The 17486-nt window shown below is 49.2% G+C and overlaps 1 protein-coding gene across 1 annotated transcript in view; it reads left to right on the forward strand.

Moving 5' to 3' along the window:
• LOC144488012 (dynein axonemal heavy chain 2-like) overlaps nucleotides 1–17486 on the forward strand; it is a gene marked incomplete at both ends in the record, with an annotated part of 107533 nt that overhangs the window by 25715 nt on the left and 64332 nt on the right. The window contains 8 exons of the mRNA XM_078206029.1: nucleotides 233–337; nucleotides 2205–2393; nucleotides 3744–3829; nucleotides 5967–6097; nucleotides 8141–8287; nucleotides 10705–10872; nucleotides 15792–15952; nucleotides 17326–17465. Of these exons, the coding sequence (XP_078062155.1) occupies nucleotides 233–337; nucleotides 2205–2393; nucleotides 3744–3829; nucleotides 5967–6097; nucleotides 8141–8287; nucleotides 10705–10872; nucleotides 15792–15952; nucleotides 17326–17465 (1127 nt within the window). The remainder of the gene's footprint in view (nucleotides 1–232; nucleotides 338–2204; nucleotides 2394–3743; nucleotides 3830–5966; nucleotides 6098–8140; nucleotides 8288–10704; nucleotides 10873–15791; nucleotides 15953–17325; nucleotides 17466–17486) is intronic.

Genomic DNA, 17486 nt, shown 5'->3' on the forward strand with positions numbered 1-17486 from the left:
CAGAGTTATGGGGATAAAGCGGGAATAAGGCGGGGGTGGGGGTGAGGGGGGGTGGTGGTGGGAGGGTTGCCAGTGTGAGATGCTCTGTTGGAGGGTCTGTGGAGACTCAAATGGCCTCCTTCTGCACTGTCAGGATTCTGTGATTCTATGATTCTACTCTGAAAATGTCGGGAACTGCTCAGCATTTTACATAAAATGATCTGTTTCCACCCTGTAAATGTTTATTCTGCAGGATATGTTTCTAATGGGAGCGATGGGCCCCCCTGGAGGGGGCCGGACAGTCATCTCCGCTCGCCTTCAAAGCAGGTTCAATCTGATCAACATGACGTTTCCTGCGGTAGGTGTGGGGAGGGAGGGCTACTGTGATCACATTCAGCGCAAAAACCTTCCGTCCAGCAATGTACAGACAATAACCAATGGCTCCATCCACTTTGTTTATCACAACATGTACACCTTCCCACACAGACCTTAAAAGCTTCGCTCAGATTCCCCCGAGTTCACATTTCTTTAAAGTGTAGTGATCCAGCTGTTCGAGCCTGTCCGGGTAACAAAGATGTTAAAGCCTGCGGGTGAACCCAACAGCCCATCTTTACACCCTCTCCAAAGCGTGTCACCCACCCTGTAGGGAGACCACAAGTGTGCACAGCATTCCAACTGAACCTGAACTAAGTTATTGTGCAAAAGCAGAATAGTTTAGCTCATCTTATGTTGTGTTGTAAGTTCAAGCTGGTATCTTACTCAAAGAGAGAAAATGCTGGAAAATCTCAGCAGGTCTGGCAGCATCTATAAGGAGAGAAAAGATCTGACGTTTTGAGTCCAGATGACCCCTTTGTCAAAGCTAAAAGGCACAGAAAGGCTTTCTCTGCCTTTTAGCTTTGACAAAGGGTCATCTGGACTCGAAACGTCAGCTCTTTTCTCTCCTTACAGATGCTGCCAGACCTGCTGAGATTTTCCTGCATTTTCTCTCTTGGTTTCAGATTCCAGCATCCGCAGTAATTTGGTTTTATTTAGTATCTTACTCACTTCAGCTCCCTAAAGCTTTTAGGGGTCTATGCGCTAGAATGCCCAGATCGCTCTCCGCACCGAGTTGGGGATTTCTCTCTGGAAGTTGCTTATCCGTTGTGCTCTCGCCATTCCCACATGGCACTTCTCCAGGTTACATGCCAGTTAGCAGTGAAGGGTCCATTCCACCAGCATACCCGGATCTGTTGTGTATAGTCAGGCATTCTGAAACTCTCACACATCTGCAAACCTGGAACTCATTTCCCCCAATGCCTACATGGATGGCACGGTGGTTAGCACTGCTGCCTCACAGTGCCAGGGACCTGGGTTCAATTCCCGGCTTGGGTCACTGTCTGTGCGGAGTTTGCATGTTCTCCCCGTGTCTGCGTGGGTTTCCTCCCAGTACTCCAGTTTCCTCCCACACTCCAAAGATGTGCAGGTGAGGTGGACTGGCCATGCGAGATTGCCCCTTAGTGTCCAAAAATGTGCAGGTTAGGGGAATGGCCATGTTAAATTGCCCCTTAGTGTCCAACGATGTGCAGGTTAGGTGGACTGGCCATGCTAAATTGCCCCTTAGTGTCCAAAGATGTGTAGGTTAGGTGGACTGGCCATGCTAAATTGCCCCTTAGTGTCCAAAGATGTGTAGGTTAGGTGGATTGGCCATGCTAAATTGCCCCTTAGTGTCCAAAGATGTGTAAGATTGGGGAATTAGTGGGGTAAATACAGGGCTATGGAGATGGGGCCTGGGTGGAATGCTTTGTCGGAGAGCTGGTGCAGACTCGATGGGCCAAATGGCCTCCTTCTGCAGTTTAAGGATTCTATGATATGCAACCATTTTCTGCCCATTGCTTCCAGCCAGCCAGTAAATTGCCAGAAAACACACAAGGCAGTAAGTTTTGTAGACTAATGAAAGATGTTTTGGAAATCTGGATAGTTAATCTGTACTGGGATTCGCTCATCCTCTGTCTTTCCAGTTCCTGCAAACAAACACAGATTCAATTCCTGTGACCAGACTTATTTGTTTGAAGCCACTTTGTGTATCCCTGAAACACCCCGCTCTACCTAACTGATCTCCGATTGCATTCCTGTACTCACACACACATGTATGTTCCCAGATATTTCCTGTCCTGATTTTGTTGTTAATTTGCGCTGTGTCTTCACCTTCTCGGCTAGTTTGACCCAGGAAGGTTTTCTCTCTCTAGACGTCCCAGATCAAGCGGATTTTCAGCACTCTGATCAACCAGAAACTGCAGGATTTTGATGAGCAGATGAAGCCAATTGGCAATGTCATTACTGATGCCACCATCGAACTTTACAACGGAGTCGTTCATAAGTTCCTGCCTACACCCACCAAGATCCACTATCTCTTCAATCTCAGGGATATCTCCAAGGTATTCACTCTATTTGCCTGTCTCTCATTCACCCTCCCCCACTTTCTCAGCCTCCTGTCACTCTTTCCTGTTGCCTGTCTCTTCTATTCTATCCTCCACTCTTCCATTATCTCTCTTACATTCTCCCTCTCTCTCCTGTTCCCTCTTCTCTCTGGCCCTTTCTCTGCAACCTGTTTCTCCCTTTCCGTAGTCCCCAATTCACGTATCTCTCAAATCTTGTCTTTGTTTTTCTTATTTCTGTCTAACGAATCCCTCTTCTCATAGAAATAATAGGGCAGCACGGAGGCACCGCGGTTAGCACTGCTGCCTCACAGCGCCAGGGACCCGGGGCAGCACGGTGGCACTGCGGTTAGCACTGCTGCCTCACAGCGCCAGGGACCCGGGGCAGCACGGAGGCACCGCGGTTAGCACTGCTGCCTCACAGCGCCAGGGACCCGGGGCAGCACGGAGGCACCGCGGTTAGCACTGCTGCCTCACAGCGCCAGGGACCCGGGGCGGCACAGTGGCACTGCGGTTAGCACTGCTGCCTCACAGCACCAGGGACCCGGGGCGGCACAGTGGCACTGCGGTTAGCACTGCTGCCTCACAGCACCAGGGACCCGGGGCGGCACAGTGGCACAGTGGTTAGCACTGCTGCCTCACAACGCCAGGGTCCCAGGTTCAATTCCGGCCTCGGGTCACTGTCTGTGTGGAGTTTGCAGCTTCTCCCCGTGTCTGCGTGGGTTTTCTCCGGGTGCTCCGGTTTCCTCCCACACTCCAAAGATGTGCGAGTTAGGTGCATTGGGCCGTGCTAAATTGACCCTAGTGTCAGGGGGATTAGCAGGGAATGGGGCCTGGGTGGGATTGTAGTCACTGCAGACTTGATGGCCGAATGGCCTCCTTCTGCACTGTAGGGATTCTATGGATAGAATCAAACCACACAGACCAAGGCCATTCAGCCCTTTGTGGGGCAGCACGGTGGCACATTGGCTAGCACTGCTGCCTCACCGCGCCACAGACCCAGGTTCGTTTGCTGGCTTGGGTCACTGTCTGTGTGGAGTCTGCACGTTCTCCCCGTGTCTGCATGGGTTTCCTCCGGGTGCTCAGGTTTCCTCCCACAGTCTGAAAGACGTGCTGGTTAGGGTGGAATTGGGCCGTGCTAAATTCTCCCTCAGTGTTACCCGAACAGGCGCCAGAGTGTGGGCGACTAGGGGATTTTCACAGTAACTTCATTGCGGTGTTAATGTAAGCCTTACTTGTGACACTAATAAATAAAGTTAATCTGTTTGAGGCCTTGGAAGGAGCTCTCCAATGCCTCCTGCTCCCCTCCGCTCTTTCCTCATCATTCTGCTGCTGTTTTGGTTCCCGCAGGTGTTCCAGGGGATGCTGCGTGTGCACAAGGACTACCACGACTCGAAAACAAGTATCGCACGGCTGTGGGTTCACGAGTGCTTCAGGTATCTCCCCCTCCTTTAGTTATCCCCCGTTTCTGTCCCAAACCTCTGCTGGGGTGCAGATCCATTGGTTCACCCACCACCCCCGATACCTGAGTGTTATTCTTCACCCACAAACATCGATCCTGCATCCTGGGCTGTGTATTGGATCAGGAGAGGGGCATCACATCCCTACAGGATTGCCATCAGGAGAGGGAAGCTTCACATTTCCCCCCTTATTTTCCCAGGAATGCTGAGACCCCGGCTGCTTGCAGTACCTCGCAGGCACATTCCTGATTGCAGCTCAGTTTTACACCACAACATAGAACCATAGGAAAGTTGCAGCACAGAAGGAGGCCATTCGACCCATCTTGTCCATGCCCAGCCCAAGGACACTCAGGTGCCCTTTCTAATCCCACCTTCCTGTACCCGGCCCAGGGCCCTGTAGTTTACAGCACTTAAGGTGCAGATCCAGGTACTTTTTAAAGGAGTTTAGGGTTTCTGCCTCCACCACCAACTCAGACAGTGAATTCCAGACACCCACCACCCTCTGCGTAAAAAAAGGTTCTTCCACATGTCCCCTCTACACCTACCGCCACTTATCCTGAATCTGTGTCCCCTGGTTCTAGAATTCTCCACCCAGGGAGACAAGGTTATCCTGTCCACTCTATCTCTCCCCCTCATCATTCTGTCCACCTCAATCAACTCGCCCCTCAGCCGCCTTTGTTCCAAGGAAAATAACCCCTATGGGGGTAGGGCCTGGGTGGGATTGTGGTCGGTGCAGACTCGATGGGCCGAATGGCCTCTTTCTGTACTGTAGGGTTTCTACGATTTCTATGATTTCTAACTGCGCTGGAGAAGCTTCTTCAGTGCAACTGAACACAGTCAGAGGGTCATTACAAGTCAACCACACTGCTCTGGACCTGGTCTTACAGAGAGCTCTTACTGAATGAGGACAACAGATCTCCTGAACATAGGGGAGGCGATGACCGAGAGGTATTATCGCTAGACTATTAATCCCGAAACTCAGCTAATGTTCTAGGGGACCCGGGTTCGAATCCCGCCACGGCAGGTGGTGGAATTTGAATTCAATGAAAAAATATCTGGAATTAAGAATCTACTGATGACCCATTGCCGATTGTCGGAAAAACTCATCTGGTTCCTTTAGGGAAGGAAATCTGCCCTCCTTACCCGGTCTGGCCTACATGTGACTCCAGAGCCACAGCAATGGGGTTGACTCTCAACTGCCCTCAGGCAACTAGGGATGGGCAATAAATGCTGGACCCAACCGGCGACGCCCGTGTCCCACGGATGAATAAAAAATATAGCATGAAGAAACTGTGCTAGTCAACAAAGCAAAATACTGGAATCTGAAACAAAAACAGAAAATCCTGGAAAATCTCAGCATCTGTGGAGAGAAATCAGAGTGAATGTTTTGAGTCCGTATTCTTAATAAGAGTCATACGGACTCGCAACGTTAGTTCTGTTTTCCCCCTCCACAGATGCTGCCAGGCCTGCTGAGAGTTTCCCTTAATTTCTCTTTTTGTGTTGATGAAGGAACCGCTTGTGTTTTTATGACAGTCTGGTAGTATCCTGATCGCTATTCCTAACACGAGCTTTTTATGCCAGTTTATCTGACTGGATCGAGTTTGAATTCCCCACATTTGAGCTTGTGTCTCTAGCTCATTAGTCCAGCCCCCTGGGTTACAAAAACCACTCGGTACCATTTCCTATTCCAATTCCCGCACCTAGTGGCGCACTAAGGCAGACCTTGGTCTGTTTCCATAGTTAGGAATTCCCGGATCAGGTCACCGGTCTGATCATCAGGGGAGTATAGGAGTGGGAGGGGGGGGGGGGGGGGGGCGGTGGGGGTCGCCACTCCACATCGAGTGTGGCTCACCAGGAGTCTCTCCCACTCTTACCGCCAGCCCTTGGCGTCTTTGGAGGGATTTGGCCAGCTGACGCACCCAACCTGCTTTTGGCTGCGTTATGGATTCATCTTCCTTGACCGTCGAGTCATGGGCTGGGACTCGAACCCAGAGCTTCTGGCTCAGAGCCAGGGACGCTAACCCCACTGCGCCACAAGACCTCCCGACCTGCTACCATGTCTCCGACTGAGTTGAATGATTGCAGAGCTAACCTTTCTGTCTCATTGATGCAGGGTATTTTCTGACCGGTTTGTGGAACACAAAGATATGGAACTGTTTGTGGTGCTACTGAATGAGAAGTTAGGCACTTTCTTAGACATGACCTTCCACAGCCTCTGTCCAACTAAGCAGTCACCCATCTTTGGTAAGAATGGAGTACAGTATCTCAACGTGAAAACAGAGACAAGTAATGAATGCCTCTCCTGTCTCAGCAATTCTCTGCTGTTCCCTCCCTGCTGGTGATTTGAAATGAGACGTACTAATATGCCGTTGCTTGTGATGTTTAGATGCTTTGGCAGATCTATGCTTAACTCCGCCTGTTCCTTAAAAAATCACTGATCAGCTCATCCCTAAGGAGACATGGTCTCAATCGAAAGGAAAATGCTGCGGAAACTGGGAATCGGAAATAAAATGTCGGACAAACTCAGCGGCAGCGGCTGTGGAGAGAGAGGAGCAGAGTGAACAAGCAGAATTTCCCGGCCGCTCACGCCAGCGGGATTCTCCAGCCCCGCTGCAGTGAGGAGATTTGTCTGAGCGCCAAATTCCCCACCCTCGCCGGCAGCAGCGACGGGGCGCGAACGGTCGGAGAATCCCAGCCAGCGTCTCCAGCCCATGTGCCTCTCCTTCAAGCTCTGAACTCAAGATGGCACGGCACGGCACGGTAGCACAGTGGTTAGCACTGCTGCTTCACAGCTCCAGGGTCCCGGGTTCGATTCCCGGCTCGGGTCACTGTCTGTGTGGAGTTTGCACATTCTCCTCGTGTCTGCGTGGGTTTCCTCCGGGTGCTCCGGTTTCCTCCCACAGTCCAAAGATGTGCGGGTTAGGTTGATTGGCCAGGTTAAAAAATTGCCCCTTAGAGTCCTGGGATGTGTAGGTTAGAGGGATTAGCGGGTAAAATATGTGGGGGTAGGGCCTGGGTGGGATTGTGGTCGGTGCAGACTCGATGGGCCGAATGGCCTCCTTCTGCACTGTAGGGTTTCTATGATTTCTATGATTCTATGATGTTAACTCAGTTAACAAGCTCAGGACGGCTTCCTGACTCACTCACTCATGATCAGTTGCTAGATTGTGTTGCATGTCCTTTTACCTATGAGGGGGCAAATATTTTTATTTTATATTTATTTTATTTATTTGTGTCACAAGTAAGGCTTACATTAACACTGCAGTGAAGTTACTGTGAAAATCCCCCAGTCGCCCACACTCCGGCGCCTGTTCGGGTAACACTGAGGGAGAATTTAGCACGGGCCAATCCACCCTAACCAGCACGTCTTTCGGACTGTGGGAGGAAACCGGAGCACCCGCACCAAGGCAAGATGCTTTAAGATGCCTCACCTAGAGTCGTGGTGGAAGCTCTCTGGAAGGCTGATGTTGGTTTAATATCAGGACGGTGATTTAACAAAAAAATGCCGTGTGAATAATTTAATGCTGCCACAGTCATTGGATGATAAATTTGGGGATGAACTGACCCATTCAGCCTGGATATGACAGGCCGCCTGCCAGATTGGACAGGGAAGATAACAAGAGTCCTTTATCCAGACCCAGAGTGAGTGATAGGCCAGCCGCCATGGCAGATAATGAGTCCAACCCCTCCCCGAGGCTCCGTGCCATCATCGGTTTGGTCTGAGCCACTCGTCAAAGACATCATAGGATCATCGACTCCTTACAGTGTAGAAACAGGCCATTTGGCCCATCAAGTCTGCACTGACTCTCCGAAACAGCATCTTACTCAGCTACATCCCCCTGTCCCCCTTCCCATCTCCGTAACCCTGCACATTTAGCATGGCCAATCCACGTAACCTGCACATCCTTGGACACCAAGGGACAATCTAGCATGGCCAATCCACCTAACCCGCACATCTTTGGAGTGTGGGAGGAAACCGGAGCACCCGGAGGAAACCCACGCAGTCACGGGGAGAATGTGCAGACTCCGCACAGACAGTGACCTGAGGCTGGAATTGAACCCGGGGTCCCTGGCGCTGTGAGGCAGCAGTGCTAACCCACTGTGCCACCCTGCTGTCTTTGGCCTTGGAATTGCTTGTGACGACACTCTTACACTTAGCTGCAGGTGCAGTTCTGCTTCTCCCAATCCCACATTTAACATCCTGCCTCCTCGCATCCCCAGCCCTCTCTCCACAGACAGCTCTCCTACAAGTGGGAAACTGAGGGTTTCTCTCTCTCTCTTTTCCAGGTGACTTCATCCGGGGCGATGTATATGAAGACCTGACGAACTTCAAGGTGTTGAAAACGTACATGGAGCACCAGCTGTCTGAGTATAATTCCACCCCTGGGGTGGTACCCATGAGCCTCGTCTTGTTCAAAGATGCTATCGAACACGGTAACCGTTGTACAACCCCTCCAGTGCCTTGCATTCCTTTACATACCGATCATCTTCCTCTTACAGTATTGGCACGCTCATGAGGATAAAGATTTGATTTAATTTGATTTATTATTGTCACATGTACTGGGATACAGTGAAAAGTATTGTTTCTTGCGCTATACAGACAAAGCATACCGTTCATAGAGAAGGAAAGGAGAGAGTGCAGAATGTAGTGTTACAGTCACAGCCAGGGTGTAGAGAAAGATCAACTTAATACGAGGTAGGTCCATTCAAAAGTCTGACAGCAGCAGGGAAGAAGCTGTTCTTGAGTCGGTTGGTCCGTGACCTCAGACTTTCGTATCTTTTTCCCGATGGAAGAAGGTGGAAGAGAGAATGTCCGGGGGTGCGTGGGGTCCTTGATTATGCTGGCTGCTTTTCCCGAGGCAGCGGGAAGTGTAGACAGAGTCAATGGATGGGAGGCTGGTTTGCGTGATGGATTGGGCTACATTCACAACCTTTTGTAGTTCCTTGCGGTCTTGGGCAGAGCAGGAGCCCCAGACCAAGCTGTGATACAACCAGAAAGAATGCTTTCTATGGGGCACCTGTAAAAGTTGGTGAGAGTCGTAGCTGACATGCCAAATTTCAGGGATGAGGGTAAGGCCTCTTATTTTCTATCAGTTGGCCCTACTTGCTTTCCTACCACAGGAAAGATTTCTTGGTGCTCTATCGGTAATGAAATGATAAAGATTGCGCTCCTGACCTTACACGGAAAAGATCTCCAGTTCTCTGCAGAGATTATTTGTAGAGTTTGTTTCAGGGATCAGTTCCACATCTGTTTTCTCCTTTTGTTGAAAAGCTTTCTTGGGTTTGCTGCCAAGTTATTGTTAAGTCTTGTACCCACTCTTACCGTTGTAATGCTGTGGGGAGGCAGTGGTGTAGTTGTGTTGTCACTGCACAAGTAGCCCAGAGAGCCGAGCAAGACCTGGCGTCCCCGGGTTCAAACCCCACCACGGCGGATGGTGAAATTTGAATTCAATAAAAATCTGGCATTAAAAGTCCAATGATGACCGTGAAACCATTGTCGATTGTCGGAAAAGCCTACCTGGTTTGCTAATCATAGAATCCCTACAGTGCAGAAGGAGGTCATTCGGCCCATCGAATCTGCACCAATCACAATCCACCCAGGCCCTATTCCCGTAACCCCACACTTTTACCCTAGCTAGTTCACCTGACACTAAGGGGCAATTTAGCATGGCAAATCCACCCTAACCCGCACATCTTGGACTGTGGGAGGAAACCGGAGCACCTGGAGGAAACCCACACAGACACGGGGAGAATGTGCAAACTCCACACAGACAATCGCCCAAGGTTGGGATTGAACCCGGGTCCCTGGCGCTGTGAGGCAGCAGAGCTTGCCACTGTGCCGCTCATGTCCCTTAGGAAAGAAAATTTTCCATCCTTACCCGGTCTAGGACTCCCGACATGTGACTTCAGAGCCACAGCAATGTGGTCAACTCCAACAAGCCCGCCCACAACTCCCCACCACACCCACAACTCCCCATCACGCCCACAACTCCCCACCACGCCCACAACTCCCCACCACGCCCACAACTCCCCACCACGCCCACAACTCCCCACCACGCCCACAACTCCCCACCACGCCCACAACTCCCCACCACACCCACAACTCCCCACCACACCCACATCCTGCTGGCTGCATCTCACATGTTCAAATTAGGCCACAGCTTGGGGACAATTGATTTATTCTATCCTTAAAACCATAGAAAGCATTCTTTCTGGTTGTATCACAGCTTGGTATGGGCTCCTGCTCTGCCCAAGGCCGCAAGGAACTACAAAAGGGTCGTGAATGTAACCCAATCCATCACGCAAACCAGCCTCCCATCCATTGACTCCGTCTACACTTCCCATTGCCTCGGGAAAAGCAGCCAGCATAATTAAGAACCCCACGCACCCCGGACATTCTCTCTTCCACCTTCGGGAAAAAGATACAAAAGTCCGAGGTCACGTACCAACCGACTCAAGAACAGCTTCTTCCCTGCTGCTGTCAGACTTTTGAATGGAGCTACCTTGCACTAAGTTGATCTTTCTCTACACCCTTAGCTATGACTGTAACACTACATTCTGCACTCTCTCCTTTCCTTCTCTATGAACGGTATGCTTTGTCTGTATAGTGCGCAAGAAACAATACTTTTCACTGTGTCCCAGTACATGTGACAATAATAAATCAAATCAAAATCAAGATTTCAGGGTCTCTATCGCTAACCTCTTGTGTTTAATGGATAGATTGGCGGTAACAGTCTCTGGGTTATGATTTAGGAGATCAGAATTGCCACAACAGTGCCCCGACAGGGTGGCCCGCTCCTGCCCTGTTAAACCTCAGATTGAATGTGTGTTCCTCACTTTTCCTTCCTCAGTGACGAGGATTATCCGTGTGATCAGTCAACCCCGTGGGAACATGCTGTTGGTTGGGATAGGGGGCAGTGGACGACAGAGTCTCTCTCAGCTCTCTGCCTTCATCTCCACCTACAACACCTACCAAATCGAAGTCACCAAGGTCTACCGCAAGATGGAGTTCAGAGAAGGTAGGTCTGAGTCTTGGTGTTGTTTTAAAATATTAATCTCCTTCCTGCCATCTGACATTGGGGTCGGACAATTCCGGCCTCACCCACGGCTGGGATTCTCTGGTGCCGCTGCGGTGAGTGTAGATGGTCGCACGGTTGAGGCAGTGGATGGTTACGCGAGTGAGGGAGTGGATGGTCACGCGGGTGAGGGAGTGGATGGTTACGTGGGTGAGGGACTGGATGGTGCCCAGCGCCTCCTGGTCCGAGGAGAGGAAATGGGGACCCAGGAGAGAATGAAGTATCTTAAAAAATTAACATTGCTGATAAGAACATAAGAACATAAGAAATAGGAGCAGGAGTAGGCCATCTAGCCCCTCAAGCCTGCCCCTCCATTCAATAAGATCATGGCTGATCTGATAGTGGGTTTAGTTCCACTTACCTGCCCGCTCCCCATAACCCTTAATTCCCTTAATGGTTAAATATCTATCTATCTGTGACTTAAACACATTTAACGAGGTAGCCTCTACTGCTTCATTGGGCAGAGAATTCCAAAGATTCACTACCCTCTGGGAGAAGAAGTTCCTCCTCAACTCTGTTCTAAATTGACTCCCCCGTATTTTGAGGCTGTGTCCTCCAGTTCTTGTTTCCTTTCTAAGTGGAAAGAATCTCTCTGCCTCTACCCTGTCGAGCCCCTTCATTATCTTATATGTCTCTATAAGATCTCCCTCAGCCTTCTAAACTCCAACGAGTACAGGCCCAGTCTACTCAATCTCTCCTCATAAGCTAACCACCTCATCACTGGAATCAACCTGGTGAACCTTCTCTGTACCCCCTCCAAAGCTAATATATCCTTTCTTAAACAAGGGGACCAAAATTGTACACAGTACTCTAGGTGCGGCCTCACCAGTACCCTGTACAGTTGCAGCAAGACCTCCCTGCTTTTATACTCCATCCCCTTCGCGATAAAGGCCAACATTCCATTCGCCTTCTTGATTACCTGCTGCACCTGCAAACTGTGTTTTTGTGATTCATGCACAAGGACCCCCAGGTCCCTCTGCACAGTAGCATGTTGTAATTTTTCACCATTTAAATAATAGTCCATTTTACTATTATTCCTTCCAAAGTGGATAACCTCACACTTACCAACGTTATACTCCATCTGCCAGATCCTCGCCCACTCACTTAGCCTATCCAAATCTCTCTGCAGACTCTCTGTGTCCTCCACGCAATCCGCTTTCCCACTCATCTTTGTGTCATCCGCAAACTTTATCACCCTACACTCGGTCCCCTCCTCCAGATCGTCTATGTATATGGTAAATAGTTGAGGCCCCAGCACCGATCCCTGCGGCACGCCACTAGTCACTGATTGCCAACCGGAAAAGCACCCATTTATTCCGACTCTCTGTTTTCTGTTAGATAGCCAATCCTCAATCCACACTAACACTTTACCCCCAACTCCGTGTACCTTTATCTTATGCAGCAACCTTTTGTGAGGCACCTTATCGAATGCCTTCTGGAAACCTAAATACACCACATCCACCGGTTCCCCTTTGTCAACCGCACTCATTATATCCTCAAAAAATTCCAGGAAGTTAGTCAAACATGACTTTCCCTTCATGAATCCATGCTGCGTCTGCTTGATTGAACCATTCTTTTCCAGGTGTCCTGCTATTTCTTCCTTAATGATAGATTCCAGCATTTTCCCAACTACGGATGTTAAGCTAACCGGCCTGTAGTTACCTGCCTTTTGTCTGCCTCCTTTTATAAACAGTGGCGTTACATTAGCTGTTTTCCAATCAGCCGGCACCTCCCCAGAGTCCAGTGAATTTTGATAAATTACAACTAATACATTTGCTATTTCTTCTGCCGTTTCTTTCAGTACCCTGGGATGCATTCCATCCGGACCAGGGGACTTGTCTACCTTTAGTCCCATTAGCCTACCCAGCACCACCTCTTTAGTAATAGTGATCGTTTTAAGGTCCTCACCCCCTACAGTCCCATGACGTCAATTATTGGTATGCTATTTGTGTCCTCCACTGTGAAGACCGACACAAAAAACTTGTTTACGGCCTTGGCCATTTCCTCGTTTCCTATTATTAAATCCCCCTTCTCATCTTCTAAGGGACCAACATTTACTTTAGCCACTCTTTTCCATTTTATATATTTGTAAAAACTTTTACTATCAGTTTTTATATTTTGTGCTAGTTTACTTTCATAATCTATCTTTCCTTTCTTTATTGCTTTCTTACTAGTTCTTTGTTGTTTTTTAAAGCCTTCCCAATCTTCTAGTTCCCCACTAATTTTGGCCACTCTGTATGCATCGGTTTTTAATTTGATACTCTCCTTTATTTCCTTAGTTATCCACGGCTGGTTATCCCTTTCCTTACATTCCTTCTTTTTCACTGGAATATATTTTTCCTGAGTACTGAGAAAAATCTCCTTAAAAATCCTCCACTGTTCCTCAACTGTCCCACCAATTAGTCTGTGTTCCCAGTCTACATTAGCCAACTCCATCCTATTGTAATCCCCCTTGTTCAAGCAGAGGACACTGGTTTGGGACCCTACTTTCTCACCCTCCATCTGTATTAGAAATTCAACCATATTGTGATCACTCATTCCAAGAGAGATCACTCCTCACAAGGAGATCATTAATTTTACCTGTGTCATTACACAGGACCAGATCCAAGATAGCTTGCTCCCCCGTAGGTTCTGTAACATACTGTTCGAGGAAACTATCGCCACAGCATTCTAAGAACTCTTCCTCAAGTCCGCCGCGTCCGACTTGAGTTGACCAATCAATATGGACCAATCAATAATCCCCCATGATTATTGCTGTTCCATTTCTACATGCATCTGTTATTTGTTTGTTTATAGCCCGCCCCACCTTGCAGTTATTATTTGGGGGCCTATAGACTACGCCCACCAGTGACTTTTTCCCCTTACTATTCCTTATCTCCACCCACATTGATTCCACATTTTGCTCCTTAGAGCCTATATCATCTCTCCCTACCGCCCTGATGTTGTCTTTAATTAACAGAGCTACCCCACCTCCTTTTCCTTCCTGTCCATCCTTCCGAAATGTCTGATACCCTTGGATATTCAGTTCCCAGTCCTGGTCACCCTGCAACCACGTTTCTGTAATGCCCACTCGATCATACCCATTTGTACTGATTTGTGCCGACAACTCATTCACTTTGTTTCGAACGCTACGTGCATTCAGGTAAAGTGTCTTTATGTTAGTCTTTCTTACCTGGACCCGATTTGTTAGTGCATTCCTTTGTTTGCATGCTCTGTCCCTTCCTGTCACAGACTGGTTATTCTTCCCCCGACCATCTCCTTGCACTGTGTTGACAACCTCCCTTCTCATGCTTGTCACCTTTTTTACTCTGCCTGAGGTTAGATTCCTGCCACCTTCTATACTCTCTGTTCTATTACATGGTCTGGAAACTTTACTAACCTCTCCTGAGCCCTCGGCTCCTTTAACTAGTTGAAAGTCCTCATCATTAACCTGCACTCCTACCCTCTCCTTTACCTTTGATTTTCTAATTCTCCATGCAACTGAACCCTCCCCCCCACTATTTAGTTTAAAGCCCTATCTACAGCACTAGTTATACGATTCGCCAGGACTCTGGTCCCAGCACGATTCAGATGAAGACCATCCCTCGGAACAGGTCCCCTCTTCCCCAATACTGGTGCCAATGTCCCATGAATTCAAACCCATTCCTCCCACACCAATCTTTGAGCCACGCATTTACCTCCTTAATCTTATTGACCCTGTGCCAATTAGCTCGTGCCTCAGGTGGTTATCCAGAGATTATTACCTTTTTGGTTCTGCTTTTTAATTTAGCTCCTCGCTTTTCATACTCCCTTAGCAGAACCTCTGTTCCTGTTCTGCCTCTGTCGGTGGTACCGACGTGGACCACAACAACTGGATTTTTACCCTCCCACTCCAAGTTCGTCTGCAGCCCAGATGAGATATCCCGAACCCGAGCACCAGGCAGGCAACACAACCTTCGGGATTCTCGATCCTGGTCACAGAGAACAGTGTCAATGCCTCTAACTACACTCTCCCCAATTACCACTACATTTCTTTTTTCTCCCCCCACTTGAACAGCTCCCTGTACCACGGTGCTGTGGTCAGCTTGCTCACCCTCCCTGCAGTCCCCGTTCCCGTCCACACAGGGAGCAAGAATCTCGAACCTGTTGGAGAGGTTCAGGGACTGAGGCTCCTAGAACTCTACCTCCTGGAGCCCGCTACCTGCCTCACTCGCAGCCACACTCTCTTGTCCCTGACCACTGGCTGAATTTGTTAGTCTAAGGGGTGTTACTGCCTCCTGAAATACAGCGTCCAGGTAACTCTCCCCCTCCCTGATGTGTCGCAGTGTCTGAAGGTCAGAATCCAGCTCATCAACCCTGAGCCGGAGTTCCTCAAACAACCAACACTTACTGCAGACATGCTCACTGGGAACCACAGTGGGGTCCACCAGCTCCCACATCGTGCAGGAACAACACATCACATGACGCTCCATCCTTATTTTATTTGCCTTGTTTTTAAATTTTTAAAAACTAAGAACTAAACCTATCCTGCCTCGCCCGTTTCTGCCTAAGCCCGTTGAGCCAAAGCCCTTCAGCCCTCACTCTGCTACCTGCTCACTCCGCTGCCCGCTAACGACGCTGCCCGCTAACGACGCTGCCCGCTAACGACGCTGCCCACTAATGACGCTGCCCGCTAACGACGCTGCCCGATGGATAGTGCGGCCTGCTTTTTAAACCTTCCGCGCACTTATATAACAAAATAAAAAATTCCTTCCCAGGTCGCCCCGCGGCCGGCCTACTTCCGCTTTCCACTTTAAACTAGGAAAAAAGAAACTCCGCGAAAAGGTAAGGAAAGTAAAGTCAATCCCTTACCCTGTTGACTGAACTTAACTGTACATTTGTAGACCTGAAGAAAATCTACCGCGAGGCAGGAGTTGCAAATAACCCCACCATGTTCCTGTTCACGGACACCCAGTTAGTTGAAGAAGCCTTCTTGGAAGATATTAATAACATCCTGAGCTCCGGAGAAGTTCCAAACCTGTTCAAAGCAGACGAGTTTGAAGAGGTGCGTAGCTGGTCCCAGATATAAGGGCAGTGGTGATAAACCACTCTCTATACTCCACACAATCAGGTTCCATCCTGATTACAGTTACACTCACACTCCCAGTACACATCGCAAACAAACTCTGCACTGGGGGAAAAATCGGCAATGTGACAATTAGCCCAGAACTCTGCTGGTTAGAATCCATTTTCCGATTCAAGAATGTTTTAGCAATTTCCCTCTCATAGTGTGAGAAACAGAAAGAAGTTGCCCTTCTGTTGTGTTATTCTCCTCCCCACAACATCCCTGGGGTATTCACAGCCCGTCAAGTACATCGGAGGGGGAGGCAGTGTACAACACAGCAAATGCTCATTAGCCATGATTAGTTTCTCACTGGGAAAGTTCACCCAGTGATAATGCAGTGGGGCACGGGCGAGAGCCAAAATCCTTTCTTCCCCACACTCCCTCATTGTCGAAAGGCAACCAGAAAGGTTCCGCTGGTTCAGGGTGGCATGGTGGCACAGTGGTTAGCACCACTGCCTTACAGCGCCAGGGTACCCGGCTTCGATTCCCGGCTTGGGTCACCGAGTCTGCACGTTCTCCCCGTGTCTGCGTGGGTTTCCTTTCAGGTACTCCGGTTTCCTCCCACACTCCAAAGATGTGTGAGTTAGGTGAATTGGCCGTACTAAATTGACCCTTAGTGTCAGGGGGCACTAGCTAGGGTAAATGCATGGGGTTATAGGGATAGGGCCTGGGGTGGGATTGTGGTCAGTGCAGACTCGATGGACCGAATGACCTCCTTCTGCACTGTAGGATTCTATGATTCGATGCATCTCCAGCTTGTCAGATACTGGCACAAGTGTCACCGTGGAATAAAATGACTGACTGTAAAACAAGAACATGGAAACCCGAAGCAGGAGGAGGCCATTCGGCCCTTCGAGCCTGCTCCCCCATTCATTATGATCGTGGCTGATCATCGAATTCAATATCCTGATGCCCCCAATTCCCCCCCCATATCCCTCGATCCCTTTAAACCCGAGAGCGAAATCTAATTTCTTCCTGAAATCACACAACGTTTTGGCCTCAACTACTTTCTGTGGTGGTGAAACTTCACATTTTATGTTATTAGGTCATTGGCAGAGTGAATGTCCTTTGCGTCGATAATGTGGCAATCCCTTGTTGTGTTCAGAATCTTTTAGCAATGGCTCGGTGTGGTGTAAAGTGTCAAACTGGCGCTCCTCCCCGGCAACATTGACAAGAGCTGAGTGGGTTCCGCCAGTGAGGAGGCTTGGGCCTCCCTTTCCTGCAGGCTGGGCTTTACCAGGGTCACTGACCTGGGAGATAGTGAAACAAGGCAGGGATCTGCTGCCACTATTAACCATCTTCTCCATTGCCAGATTAAAAACTCCTTGTTAGACGCAGCGAAAGAAGAATCCATATCGCAGACAAATGAAAGCATCTTCAATTTCCTGATGGAAAGAGTGCGTAATAACCTCCATGTCGTGATGTGCATGAGTCCCATCGGAGACCCTTTCAGGTGAGGTGTTAGCATAGAGAA

The sequence above is a fragment of the Mustelus asterias genome, unplaced genomic scaffold (assembly GCF_964213995.1).
Source record: "Mustelus asterias unplaced genomic scaffold, sMusAst1.hap1.1 HAP1_SCAFFOLD_1201, whole genome shotgun sequence".
Lineage (NCBI taxonomy): Eukaryota > Metazoa > Chordata > Chondrichthyes > Carcharhiniformes > Triakidae > Mustelus > Mustelus asterias.